This window comes from Saccostrea cucullata, unplaced genomic scaffold (genome assembly GCF_032062105.1).
Source record: "Saccostrea cucullata isolate Sc308-1 unplaced genomic scaffold, CSIRO_AGI_Scuc_v1 ctg458, whole genome shotgun sequence".
NCBI lineage: Eukaryota > Metazoa > Mollusca > Bivalvia > Ostreida > Ostreidae > Saccostrea > Saccostrea cuccullata.
Window position 1 is genome coordinate 49265 of NW_026928578.1, and position 14503 is coordinate 63767.

Below are 14503 nucleotides of genomic sequence, written 5' to 3' on the forward strand. Positions count from 1 at the left end.
TTAATGTCAATATTAATGAAGAAGTGGGTCAATATTCATTCAAGATTTCCTGTTTATTTGGATTTATGGATGATCGTTTACATGAGAATGATGTCGAATGCGACATTTCTTACAAAATTTTACACATTGTCAAGGGCGTCCAGTAACAAAGAATTTAACCTTCTTGTTTTGGAGACTTATGGAAAAAACGAAATTAAGTGATTTTATCTGTACGTACACAAAGCAAAATTTGGAAGACAACAATGTCAAACAAGTCAGAAGCAATAATTGAAATGTGTGCACATAAAGGCAGGATATTTAAACCAAACGGGGGCTCTGGGGATTAATAAAATTACTTCCTTATTAAAGGATGGCTTTTCCTTGCAGAAACAGGATATTTTGGCGAGAAGAAAATACAGTTAAAAGAGTCAGCGAATTGTAAAAGATTTCTGATAGAAAATGTCCTGGGAGCCAAAAAAGTGGTTGTTTTTGTCGGCGATACTTTTGATTTCTCCTTTGCTGATAAACTGTTCTCCTCTGCAGGAGGGAAAGTGAGTATCAGTCACATTCTTTTAATATTATTTCATACTTATAGACAAGAAAGGTAATAGTACTGTAATGAAAAAAATTATTAGTTTAAACATTTCAACTTTTTAAATAGACCTTTTTGGCGATCATTTTCATTAGTTTTACGATATGTTCACGAAAAATCTATGTAGTGAGTTACGACATTCTCACATACTGAGAGTCTCACATCGTTGTACAGTTGATTTAGGAACCAATACTGATTCTTATTGACCAGTTTCTTATTATATAGACTTCATCTGATAGACTGATCAGGCTCTCCCTGTATCAATTATGTTTCTCCAAACTTGACCAGGCTAGCGTTACGTGTTTTGAAGTTAACATGTTTAACATGTTTAAATAGTTTAAAAATTACCTTCTAAACCTTTACCTTTCAAACGTTTTAGATTTTTTTTTTAATTTAAAATCTGAATGTTTTAAAATTTTACTTTAAATATCCAAAATATTAATTTCTAAATCCGATTTGAATTTTGAACCTATGACTGAATAAATTCAATATTTTGAATATCTAATACCGGTAGCTCTTTGCTTGACATGAAGCGTTTTGGATATAGTTTCAAAATTCAAACCAGGTTTGGGATTTGATAAACGTATTACGGATATTTGAAGAAAAATGCTAAAATCCTCAAATGTAAATATTATCTTTGGATATTTAGAATTTGAGTGTTTGAATCAAAGTTCTGAGTTTCTAAAAATCTAGAACGTTATCAAAGTAAGAATAAAGTTTTAAGTAAATTTAAAATATCAAATACGAAAATTGAAACTGCACTGTAGACTGTCAGGCAACTCCAAAAGCTAAAATATCAAAAACGTTTTTGGAGATGAATTTTGAATATTCATGCTTAAAATCTAAAACAGAAATTTAAAAAATCCTGGTTGGAATTTTGAAACTTTAGGTTTTTAAACCAAATTATTAATTTCCAATCAATGTACAAATTTAGTTTGGGTATATATTTGAAATTTAGATACATTAACTGCTGTTGTGAATTCATAAACTTTAATATCAAATGAGAATTTTTAATTGTTAAGTGTTACACGGACCGTCTTAGGTCAAAAAGTTAGGACAAAATAGAAGAAAGTCTCCCAAGTTAGGATAGTTACGTATGTTTATTCAGGGAACACGTCTTTTGACAGCCCTCTAAGATGTTTCTATTATGTCTTAGACCCTCATGAACATGCATGCAGACATATAATTGTTAAATTTTAAAGTACATATTATATATCCGTTAACAATGAAAATCGGGAGAAAGACTGCGTCTATTTTATTAAAATTTAAAAAACGAAAGAAAATAACCAGTGCTTATTTTTGCTGAATAACAAATAACTTTTTAAAAATTTAAAGATATATTTGTCCTGCTGACTACATTTGTAACTTATAATAAGGAAGTAAAATTAAAGTTCCCAGCTTACACCGTGCTGTACATGCCGTATTATTTAAAATAAAATTTGAAATTCTTCCTTTTCGACTTAAAAAAATTTTCAACAATTTCAGTCGCTCTTTTTCATTTAAATATACAGACAACCATGGATAAAAAGTTACCTCTTCGCAATGTCTTTCATGGAGCTAGATTACTAGTTTTGAGACCATCTCGAAAAAAATGTTTGGGCAATAACGTTCACAATCTTGGTTAAAAGAAGATATATCCTGTCTGAGTTCGCCTTTATTTATCTCACAGCTTTTGTGACCAATTTTTAAGACAATAGTTTTAGTTTAGTAAAATATTAAATATTTCCTACATCCACTTTGCATTTCGAACTACCATACCTTTTCTGGATTTCCAAACTACATGTACATAAAACCTTCCAAATTAAGATTCCTAGCATTTTTCTAGGTGATTGTTCTACCTCTTAATTCTTTACTCCTTACTAAAATATTAATCAATGAAGGTGAAAAGGGTATCTCTACGAGTATAGATGTTTTGTCTTAAGATAGATGCTTTATTACTTAAGAAATAAAGTCCGCGTTTTCGTGAATGTTGCAGGATAACTTCCGAGGTCGAGAAATGTTGTTTGATAGATAAAAGCCGAGGCGTTAGCCGAGGGTTTTATATTTCAAACAACATTTCGAGACCGAGGAGGATATCCTGCATCATTCACGACAACAAGGACTTTATTTCTATTCTACCATGTCTACTAAAATCGCTTAAATTCGGCTGATCGTTTCCTCTATAGAGAAACGAATTAGGTCATAATGTCTCGATTACGCTGTTCCATTTAACACCAGAGGTAAAATTTGTTTGCTTACCTGTGTATGGAATGCAGACGATTTGAGCTTTCGTTGCATAGCTTTTTTAAATTACAAATTTGTTCGTAATATGTATTGATTAGTTTTAATGAATGTACAATAACAAAACCATGTTCCTGGCTTTACTGCTCTATTGGGACTAAAATCTTGTGTTTAAATGTATAGGGAGGTCCGTGGAATACCCCCCGCTTATAGCTATAATAACCGACATTCATCAGCAACTTGATGCAATTTACAGTGTTTATACTGCAAAAAAGGACACATCGATGTGGTGCAAACAAGTATTTCATGCTACAGCCAAACATTCATTTGAATTGTTCAGGTTTGATACGTGTTTCTGATCTGATAATTTTTTGATGTCGTTCGTGATTTATTGGAGAATAATGTCCGCGGCTTTCCTTTGATCTTTGCAATAAATCGTGGTAGAATAGTAATTAATTGACAATATCTACATGTATGTAGTTTTCGGAAACCGGGTCTTCCGACACTCTGTTGAAAATTCCAGTATTAATGATAATGATTCTGAATGCTCGTTTGAAATAATTTACCTACACAAACTGATGGTCTTTTAAGAGTTATTTGATAAGTATTTAGAAGAATGAAAAAATTGTTTATCCCCGCGCAAGATGATGGCTTTTAAACAGTTACTGTAGTCGTACTTTTTTCCACGGGGTCATAATTTCGCGGAATCTCAATTTCCATTTAATCCGCGGGTTGAAAATTACGCGGATTTCTCAGACAGTCATTTTATGCCTTGTATTTACATTAAGTACGCTTGGACAAATTTCCGCGGAAAATTTGTGACCGCGTACATAGTGTAAATTAATACCACGCGGAAAAAAGTACTTCTACAGTATTTTTAATTCTACCACGTTTCAAGAATTTTTCAAAATTTGATTTTTGTGGGGACAAAGATACGCAGTATACCGCATATAGTTCTTTTAAGATCTTTCATTTCATTAAGAAATATATACATTTGTGGTATCTTTCTATTATATAAACATACAGAGAGAAAATATCTTCAATTCTGTATGAAGTTTGTCGGAGGTCAGAGGTCAATACATGGCCGAATCACACGGCGCAATAATATCTACCGTTACATAAATATAAATATAAAATGACTTGCTCTACTTACTTTTCATGTATAAAGAACAAAATAAGCAAGTCAAATAATTATTTTATTCACAACGTAAAAAAGTATTTCATACATGTTTTGGCGATCGATTTAACCCGAGTGTGTACAGGTGTACATAGAGAATATATCGATAGAAACTAGCCAAGCCTTAATTTTGTTTACAAGTTTTATGTCACTCTTGTCAACTGCACAGTCTCTAACATTTATACTTTTTTTGGTACAATAAAGCGCATTGAAGTGGTAAAATTTTCCGTTTGGATGAAACGTTCTGAGTCATGCTTTGAACGTCAATTATAACATAATGACACGCCCATTTCTTTAGAAACGAAAAAGAAATATTCGTCGTAATGTTTATAATACCCCACTATTCGTGACAAGCAACATGATTTACACCAAAATAGAGATTTTTAAAGTTAAAGAGAGAGAGTTAGAGAGTTCCCGCTTCTGTAAAACACGTATTGCAACGAATTTGTTCATAATTATGAATTTATCGTGTTTATTGGAGTTACCATAACACATGTATCTGTCGAACACGTGCTTGTTCGGTGTTTATGCAAACCGTCAATTTGATTGGCTGCTATATTTATGGAATACCTGTTTTACAGGTATTCGAATTAATCATTTGACCGATTTTTCCTTTCTAAAGAAATGGGCGTGTCATTGTATGACAATCATCGTTCTAAAGATAGCTCAAAACGTTCCAGTCAAACAGAAAATTTTTACCGCTTCAATGCGCCTCATTGTAGACCTTCAGTTAAATCTTTATCACCGAGCAAAATTAACATTTTTGAATTAAAATAACTTTTTAATATATTTTATACTTAATTCGGACGTTTATCTGTGAAATTCTTTATCTGTTTTTAATATGTGCTTATTTGTAGTAAATTGTGTCTTATTTATCTCATTCCCTTTGAAATACAATAAAGCGCATTGAAGTGGTAAAATTTTCCGTTTGGATGGAACGTTTTGAGCTATCTTTAGACACGCCCATTTCTTTAGAAAGGAAAAATCGGTCGAATGATTCAATCGAATACCTGTTGAACAGGTATTCCATAAATATAATAGCCAGTGAAATTGGTGGCCAACATAAACACCGAGTAAGCACGTGTTCGACTGATACATGTGCTATGCTAACTCCAATAACTCCAATAACTCCAATAACCATGATAAAATCATAATTATGTAAAATTCGCTGCAATGCCTGTTTTACATAAGCGGGAACTCTATATATAGCTCTTTCTTATTAAAAAAATCTTCATTTCAGTGTAACTCATGTTGCTTGGGGTGTCCTAAAACATTACGACGAATACTTCTTTCTCGTTTCTAAAGAAAATTGGGCGTGTCATTATGTTTTTTTATGCCGATGATACGGTCTTAATGTCTGAATCTGCTTCTGATTTACAAAAGTCACTTGATGTTTTTGCTGAATACTGTGATGTATGGAAACTCCGTGTTAACATAGCCAAAACAAAAGTCCTTATTTTTTCTAAAGGTCCAATGACAAAGCGTAAATTTTTATATAACGGTGTAGCTATTGAAAATGTTAAAGAATTCTGTTATTTGGGTTTATTCCTGTCAAGAAGTGGAAAATTTAACAATGCAAAAAAACATTTAACCCAACAAGCATCAAAAGCAATGTATGGAGTCTTACGTAAAATTCGATATTTTAATTTACCAATTAATTGTCAGTTAGATTTGTTTGATAAAGTCATCAACCCAATTTTACTTTATTCGTGTGAAGTATGGGGATACGAAAAATTAGACATAATAGAAAAAGTACACTTGAAATTTTTGAAATTTATTCTTAATCTTAAATTTAGTACTCCGAATTGTATGGTGTACGGAGAAACAGGTAGATACCCTCTGTCTATATTTATAAAATTAAAAATAGTTATGTACTGGGCAAAAATTTTAACAGCTCACGAAAGTAAGCTTACAAATGTTATTTATTCATATTTTTATAGATGTTATTGTGATGGGTCGTTTGTACATCCATGGATAAAATGTGTACAAGATGTACTTAATTCTTGTGGATTGTCCTATGTATGGACAAGTCAATCATTTATTAGTTTTAATTGGCTTAAGTCAATCATTAAAGATACCCTAAAATGTCAATTCGAACAAGAATGGAGAAGCATTGTTTATAGTTCATCCAAGTGTATTAATTATAGAATTTTTAAAACAGATTTTGGTTTAGAAAATTATCTGATGAATTTACCAAAAGATTTAAGAGTTACACTTACAAAACTCCGAACTTGTAATCACCATTTGCCAATTGAAAAGGGTAGATGGCATAATATTGACAGAAATTTAAGAATACATGTATGTACCATTTGTGATTTTAAAACTGTTGGTGATGAATATCATTATATTATGGAATGTAAGTACTTTTCAAAAGACAGAAAAACATTTTTCCCAAACAGATATTGTAATAATCCTAACATTTTCAAATTCAATGAACTAATGAGTAGTAATAATGTAGAGATACAAAAATCATTATCACTATTTATAAAGAAAATTTTTACAACTGTCTGTCCTTCTTGATTTCTCCGTGTGTTTTATATATAGATGACTACAGTCATTTTTTTTTCACTCTTTTCGAGTTTCTTTATATTCAATGTACTTGACTATCTCTTGACCCTTGACTGTAATATTTTTTTGCTTGTATATATGTATATATGTACCTCTTGTACCAGTGATCTGGTTTTGAGCGAATAAAGAATTGAAATATAATTACTTTATAAGCTCTTTCATGTCCACTCTATCAAAGAAACACATGTCCATCAATTAACTCAGCTAGTGTCATAAGTCAATTATTGTTTACTCTCAATCTTACAAATATCTTTGTCCATTACAATCTCTTCAGTTTGGAGGCCCGACGCTCTACCGGCCACATCCAACTCGATTAAGTCTTGTAAGATATTGTTAAAATTCATGTTTGTTATTCTCCATCGTCCCTAATAAATTCGGAAACCTGATTTACCAATTCTTGGACTTTATATTGGAAGACCATAAGGAATACGGCACCTTTACCCTTTGCGTTTTATTACGGCCACACAGCGCCACTACTTCGTTATACCCGCCAACATTCCTTCTTCCACGTTTACCCTCTAAAACGGATATAGTTCAGGAATTAATTTACAACTTATGACCAAAAACTAACACGGTTACAATTGGTGGATGAATCCTAAAGGTAAAACAACACCCGGGGCCGCTGCATATACTTTGCAATGGTCAGATCCCGAACCTCTACAGCAAGCGAGTTCCCTCATTACACCACTTTGCTCAGCCTGAATCGTTCGACCAAAGTATCAACGATGGACAACACCAAATCAACATCCAGAAACAACTCTTTCGGCATTCCTTTGTTAATCACCAGGATAGTTTCGATAACTAGTGTTTACCAGTGAAAATGTACAAGATCACCAAAGAACAGACTCCAAACAAAAAAAATGTATATATCTGAAATTCCTTCCAAACACGAGGACGTGTTTTTTTCCGGAGCGGTGGGAAATTATCACAGTGAAAAATTCACCGTTTCTTAAAAAAACAAACTTTATTTTAGACTTTACTTTTAATTTCATATTTTTGTTATATTTTATTTCTCACGATGTTTCATGAATCTAATTGTTTAATTGACCAGTGACACTTTTTGGACTCTTGATATGTTATAATTACAGAGAGACAGAGTGCGATGTCTCATGCTAATCTCTTATAACAACATTGTGTAATTATGTTTTTCATGTCCAAACATCAAAGAGTCATCGAGTTTATTTAATTATACTATACATGTGAATCTTTCACTCATTTACTTCATGCCAACACCTGTCATTTATTTACTCATTATGTACATTTTTATAAATAGTCATGTATAATTTCAATCTTTAGTCTGGAATAAACGGAGGCCAGCCTCGGCCACGTCCAACTCGTTACAATGAAGCGCATTGAAGTGGTAAAATTTTCCGTTCGAATAGAACGTTTTGAGCTATCTTTAGAACGTTTATTGTCATCTTATGACACGCCCATTTCTTTAGAAATGGATAAAACGGTCAATTTGTTTATTCGAATACCCGTAGAACAGGTTTTCCATAAATATAATAGCCAATCAAATTGACGGTCTAAATAAACACCGAGTAAACACGCGTTCGACCGAAACATGTGTTGTGGTAACTTCAATAGATATGATAAGTTTAAAAATATGTACATATTCGTTGCAATTTGCGTTTTACAGAAGCGGGGAGTCTCTAATTCTTTCTTCTAATTTTTTTAAAGCTCCATTTCGGTGTAACTCATGTTGCTTGTCACGAAGAGCGGGGTGTCCTTGGACATTACGACGAATATTTCTTTTTAGTTTCTAAAGAAATGGGCGTGTCATTATGTTATAATTGACGTTCAAAACATGACTCAGGACGTTTCATCCAAACAGAAAATTTTACCACTTCAATGCGCTTCATTGTAGGACTCTGAGTCCGGGGCCACTTCGGCCATATCCGACTCGATCATTTTAATATGTTTGTTTGTTGATTTATATAAACTGTTGCCATCGTTGAGACTCATCTAATAAATACGGAATCCTTCATAATTTGTTTTATCTCTGGAATTGCATATTGGTGGACCTTCGGGAATACGGCACACCTATACTTCGATTTTACCTTACGGCCACACAGCGCCTCTACTTTATACCTCGTACCCTCTACGCCAACATTTCCTCACCCCGTTCGTTTTACAAACAACGGATGTACAATGAAGCGCATTGAAGTGGTAAAATTTTCCTTTCGAATGGAACGTTTTGAGCTATCTTTAGAGTGTTTATTGTCATCTAATGACACGCCCATTTCTTTTGAAATGGATAAGTTGTTTCTTCAAATACCTGTAGAACAGGTTTTCCATAAATATAATAGCCAATCAAATTGAGGGTCTAAATAAACACCGAGTAAACACGTGTTCGACCGAAACATGTGTTGTTGGTAACTTCAATAGACATGATAAGTTCAAAAATATGTACATATTCGTTGCAATTTGTGTTTTACAGAAGAGGTTAGTCTCTAGCTCCCTCTTCTAATTTTTTTAAAGCTCCATTTCAGTGTAACTCATGATGCTTGTCGCGAAGAATGGGGTGTCCGAAAACTACGAGGAATATTTCTTTCTCGTTTCTAAAAAAAATATGGGCGTGTCATTATGTTATAATTGACGTTCAAAACATGACTCAGAACTTTTCATTCAAACGGAAAATTTTACCACTTCAATGCGCTTCATTGTAGTTCCAGACGAAACCTTAGTACCGTCCAAATCTACACGGTTACATCTTCATGAAATAGACTTAAACTATGATTTTTATACCCCCCGCTTGAAAAGTGGGAGGGTATATAGTAATCGGTATTTCCGTCCGTCCGTGTGTTACGCTTTGGGGTACCCATCTCTTATCCGCAACTCCTCTCATACCACTGAAGGAAATTAAATGAAACTTTCACAGATTCTTAATTACATATTGCCATTGTGCACGTCCTATTTTACGTTTTGATCTGACATATATTTTTGATTTTCCAGAGCAAAACATGGACACTGCCATTATATTCATATGGGAGGCGGGGGTATCATTTAGTGAGCTCATTGCTCACAGTACCTCTAGTTTAATTAAATTCTACTCACGATAAATGTGTAAATCTGTTGGAAAATATCAAAGCATTGCAATCTCCTCATGAACAGCTGACAAAAACCTCGATCGGCGCTGTCGTAGATCAATGTAAGCTGTCGCCAGTGTCTCCGTGTTTACATCATAAATATGGCTTTAGTTACAATGAAGCGCATTGAAGTGGTAAAAATTTCCGTTTGGGTCATGTTTTGAGTCATGTTTTGAACGTCATTTACAACATAATGACACGCCCATATTTTTAGAAACGAGAAAGAAATATTCGTCGTAATGTTTTAGGACACCCATTCTTCGCGACAAGCAATATGAGTTACACTGAAATGGAGCTTAAAAAATCAGAAGAGAGAGTTATGGAGACTCTCCGCTTCTGTAAAATACAAAGTGCAACGAATATGTACATATTTTTGAACTTATCATGTCTATTGAAGTTACGAAAACACATGTATCTGTGGAACACGTGCTAACTCGGTACTTATGTAGACCGTCAATTTGTTTGGCTATTATATTTATGGAAAACCTGTTCTACAGGTATTCGAATAAACAAATTGACCGTTTTATCTATTTCTAAAGAAATGGGCGTGTCATCAGATGACAATAAACGTTCTAAAGATAGCTCAAAACGTTCCATTTGAACGGAAAATTTTACAACTTCAATGCGCTTCATTGTAGTGAAATCGTAAATTGAATGTTTTTGATCAAATTTAATACTTGTTTGCAAATTAACTGGCTCGGACAAGTGTCTCTATCCATCGGATCCATCCATCCCTTTCAGGCGACCGAAATTCCTCCAACTTTTTATCATCAAACTTCGGACGTGTTTCTTCTGTCTTCTTGAAGCATTTATAATCATTTTTCACAAATAAAAATATTCCCAGACAATAATCTGTTCACGATTACTGATCACAAGTAGTCTTTAACAAAATATTCCCTTCGAAGTAGAATCCTTAGCGTGATGTATTCGAAGCTTACCCGCCTTTCAAGCCGATTTACACCTTGCGCACTTTTGTCGGAAATCCACGGCGACCTGTTAGTGCAATATTTAAATCCGAATATATTTAATTTTCCATCTCAAATGTATATATATTATAAGTAATAAATAACAAGTTTATAAACTTCAATGGGAATTGAAGTGGGTCGGTACCGTACGTAATCAAATCTTCTGAGAAGGCCTTCGGCCTTCACAGGATTTGATCACGTGACCGACCCACTTCAATACCAGTTAATTGTCTAAGGATTGATCATGCTATCTTGTCGCATTGGAATGAATGACTTCCAATTTAACAACAAAGAAATTGTGATGCACATCTTACATGTACTTGGTGTTTCAAAATGTATGTACTTTAAGATATTCACTATTCATTTTCTCTCAAAGAATTAATATTACAAGGTCGTAACTACCATTGAGGCAAGTGAGGCAAATGCCTCACTAAATTTTTTAGAGTTTTTTGAAAAGTGAAAAAGTTTTACATTTTACTTATGTGTGTCTTCGTGCTAAATTAATATTTTCAACTTTTATTTCCATTTCTGTAAATCGTTCATCGAACCAGGTGCCTCATTTTCATTTACATCGCATGTAAAACTTAATTCAAAATGTTTATTTTGCAAATTATTCGTTTATTTAACACCCCTTCTAAGAATTTTTCATTCATATTGAAACACTTGCCGATGGAGGGCTGCAAGTTTTAAATCTGTACTGGGCTTTCAGGATCAGTGAAGATGATTGAACAGTGAGAGATCTGTTTGTGCCATCACTTACTGTGACATAGAACCTCGGTTTTTACGGTCTCATCCGAAGAACCTGTCTCTACATCCCGCCGTGGGATACGAACCCGTAATGTAAGGATCAATTCCTTAGTCTGCGACTTAAGAGCATACGCTATAACCACTGCGCCATGCGGGCGACAATTCAAAACGTAAAAACTTTTATTTTCTAAATCGTTAAATATTTTATTTTCTAATACACAGGTTTCAGGACCTCCCTCCCCTGGGAAACCTCAATCACTGGTCATGAGATACACGTACTACCCTTGCCCCGTCTGAGACTAGGAATGCCCAGCACCCTTGCCTCACTAAAAAATTGAGCCTAGTTACGGCCTTGTATAATTATTCGTGATTTGATTCATTTAATGAAATATAAATTAAAAGTTCTTTATTTCTTTACATCTTCTATGTTGTTTTTTATTTCAGGGCTAATGTTTGCAAGAAAACATGGTCAGTTAAGGAGAGATATAAGGCGAAATGTAAATTCTTTAACTGGGGCCGGTGTACCAGATACAGGTGTTCTCTCTCTCTCTCTCTCTCTCTCTCTCTCTCTCTCTCTCTCTCTCTCTCTCTCTCTCTCTCTCTCTCTCTTATTTTGTCTGAAGAAAACTCAGCATTTAAGGAATGATTTAGATTCACTTCATTAATAGAGATTAGAAATTTAATCATTTTTTTTATTATTATTATTTTAGAACCATTTATAAATCTGAACTATACTGTTGCCCCGGATACAGAAGCGAACCAGATGATCCCACATCCTGCAAATACGGTATCAGACTCCATGCTTGATCATGAATCATCCATTAATTGTTTAGTGTGTATTCTCTTTTTAATCGGTTGCTATGTCTACTCTTCATAATTGGTTGCTGTGTATAATCTTTATTTATGATATGCTCTTGTGTATATTCCTACTCGTCTGTATTGGTTGGTATGTATACATGTAGTCTTCGTGTTTGGTCTTGTATACATATGCCTTTTATGATTAGCCAGCGTGTATACTTTCCATGATTGGCTGTTGTGTATATTCTTACTCGTCTTGATTGACTGGTGTATATACAATGAAGCGCATTGAAGTGGTAAAATTTCCCGTTTGGATGAAAAGTTCTGAGTCATATTTTGAACGTCAATTATAACATAATGACACGCCCATATTTTTAGAAACGAGAAAGAAATATTCGTCGTAGTTTTAGGACACCCCATTCTTCGCGACAAGCATCATGGGTTACACTGAAATGGAGCTTTAAAAAAAAATAGAAGAGGGAGTAAGAGACTCCCCGCTTCTGTAAAACACAAATTGCAACGAATATGTACATATTTTTGAACTTAACATGTCTATTAAAGTTACCACAACACATGTTTCGGTCGAACACGTGTTTACTCGGTGTTTATTTAGATCCTCAATTTGATTGGCTATTATATTTATAGAAAACCTGTTCTACAGGTATTTGAAGAAACAACTTACCGTTTTATCCATTTCTAAAGAAATGGGCGTGTCATAAGATGACAATAAACGTTCTAAAGATAGCTCAAAACGTTCCATTCGAACGGAAAATTTTACCACTTCAATGCACTTCAATTAAAAATTGTTTCTCAGAACGTTTCATCCAAATGGAAAATTTTACCACTTCAATGCACTTCATTGTAGGTTGAATCAGGGACCTATATAGATATTAGGTATATAGGATATAGATCCATGGTTTAATATGAAATATATGCCCCTCTCAATCCAAAATGGATAAGCATACAGTATTAGAAAAATTCTTAGTGTATAGAATCATTACTTCAATGCGTTTTTGTACATGCTTGAGCCACAATGGTTATTGTTTTGATGTACTGAGATCAAGTATTTTGAGTGCCTAGAATCCCCAAAAATGTCTTAATCCATTGATTTATTGTTTCACTTTTCATTTACAGCTATTTGTGATGGTAAAACAGATTACGGTGGGGCCGCCTGCACATTGCGTTACTCTGGTGATGGAATTTTGAAGCGGAACCATCCACTGGTGCGTGACAGTGGGGGAAAATGCTCCTCCCCGGAGAAGTGTACAAGTTGTAATGATGGCTTCTATGCAGACGGACCTCAGTGTAAAAGTAAGGGGCAATAAAAATTGTATATGTCATGCAGTTTTGTCATAAAATATTTCTTGAATCAGCTGGACCAAAACATGCACTGCTTATCATAAGACATTCTTTAAAAAATATTAAATAAAATACAAAATCACAGTTCACGTGATCGACCTTACTGTGCTTTTTCAAAGAATATTCCTCGAAACAGTTCACAGGTTCTTGTGGACAGGAACCACTCCCCCTAATATTCACCCCGAGTCCAAAGATATTTTTATTCATCTTGTCATCTTGGTGGGGACATTCATGTTATTTTTTAATTTGAGAGGTAGGGCTCAGTTTGATATAAACAATAAGAGATAGGAAATATAACATGTTAATCGTTGCATGCCAAACGATGCAATACATAAAACAAATAAAAATTATACATACTTATATCTTAACTTATATAAATATGATAAATGCACAAGTCATGTTCAGTGAGATCTTTATTAAGTAACATAGTGCTGAGATAATTATGTCCGGGTTTTTTTTCTATCAGAAGGCTAAACTGTAATGTTTTTAACTTATGTGTGTAACCATGACATTCTGTGATATTTTTAACTGAATAAAAAGAAATTAAATGAAATGAAAAATGAAAAATTATATTATGCAAAAGGAAAAATTTAGAATGCATGAATTCGTCAAATAAAAATTTTAAACACGGATGTAAAATTTTAGAATGCAAATGGAAATAATGGAACAAAATAAAAATTATACAATACAAATGGAAAATATAGAATATGAAATTATCTCTGTCCTTTGTGGAGTAAATGTAATTGTCTCAATAATTTCCGTACACCCCTTGTATACCGACGCAAGTTTCCCTTTTTCGTTGTTTTCATGTAAAGTGAAGTATATAATACCACAAACAGAACAGATATGTAAGGAGATTAATTCAAAAATAAGCGATTTATTCCTTAAATTTATTCAGTTACGCTGTTTTCATTCACAGCTTAAATGTATAAACAGCAAACAATTAATGAATGACAATAAAATAAAGTTTGCTATTTATTCCATTAAGTTTCTTACAACTTTCTTAAAT

The 14503-nt window shown here is 33.5% G+C and overlaps 1 protein-coding gene across 2 annotated transcripts in view; it reads left to right on the forward strand.

Annotated features, from left to right (window-relative positions):
* Window positions 1–330: 330 nt before the first annotated feature.
* LOC134278014 (uncharacterized) overlaps window positions 331–14503 on the forward strand; it is a 105462-nt gene continuing 91289 nt past the window's right edge. For both annotated transcript variants that reach the window (XM_062760314.1, XM_062760315.1), the window contains exons 1-4: window positions 331–530; window positions 11782–11871; window positions 12048–12124; window positions 13270–13446. In XM_062760314.1, coding sequence (XP_062616298.1) covers window positions 439–530; window positions 11782–11871; window positions 12048–12124; window positions 13270–13446 — 436 coding nt within the window. In that variant the 5' untranslated portion in view covers window positions 331–438. The remainder of the gene's footprint in view (window positions 531–11781; window positions 11872–12047; window positions 12125–13269; window positions 13447–14503) is intronic.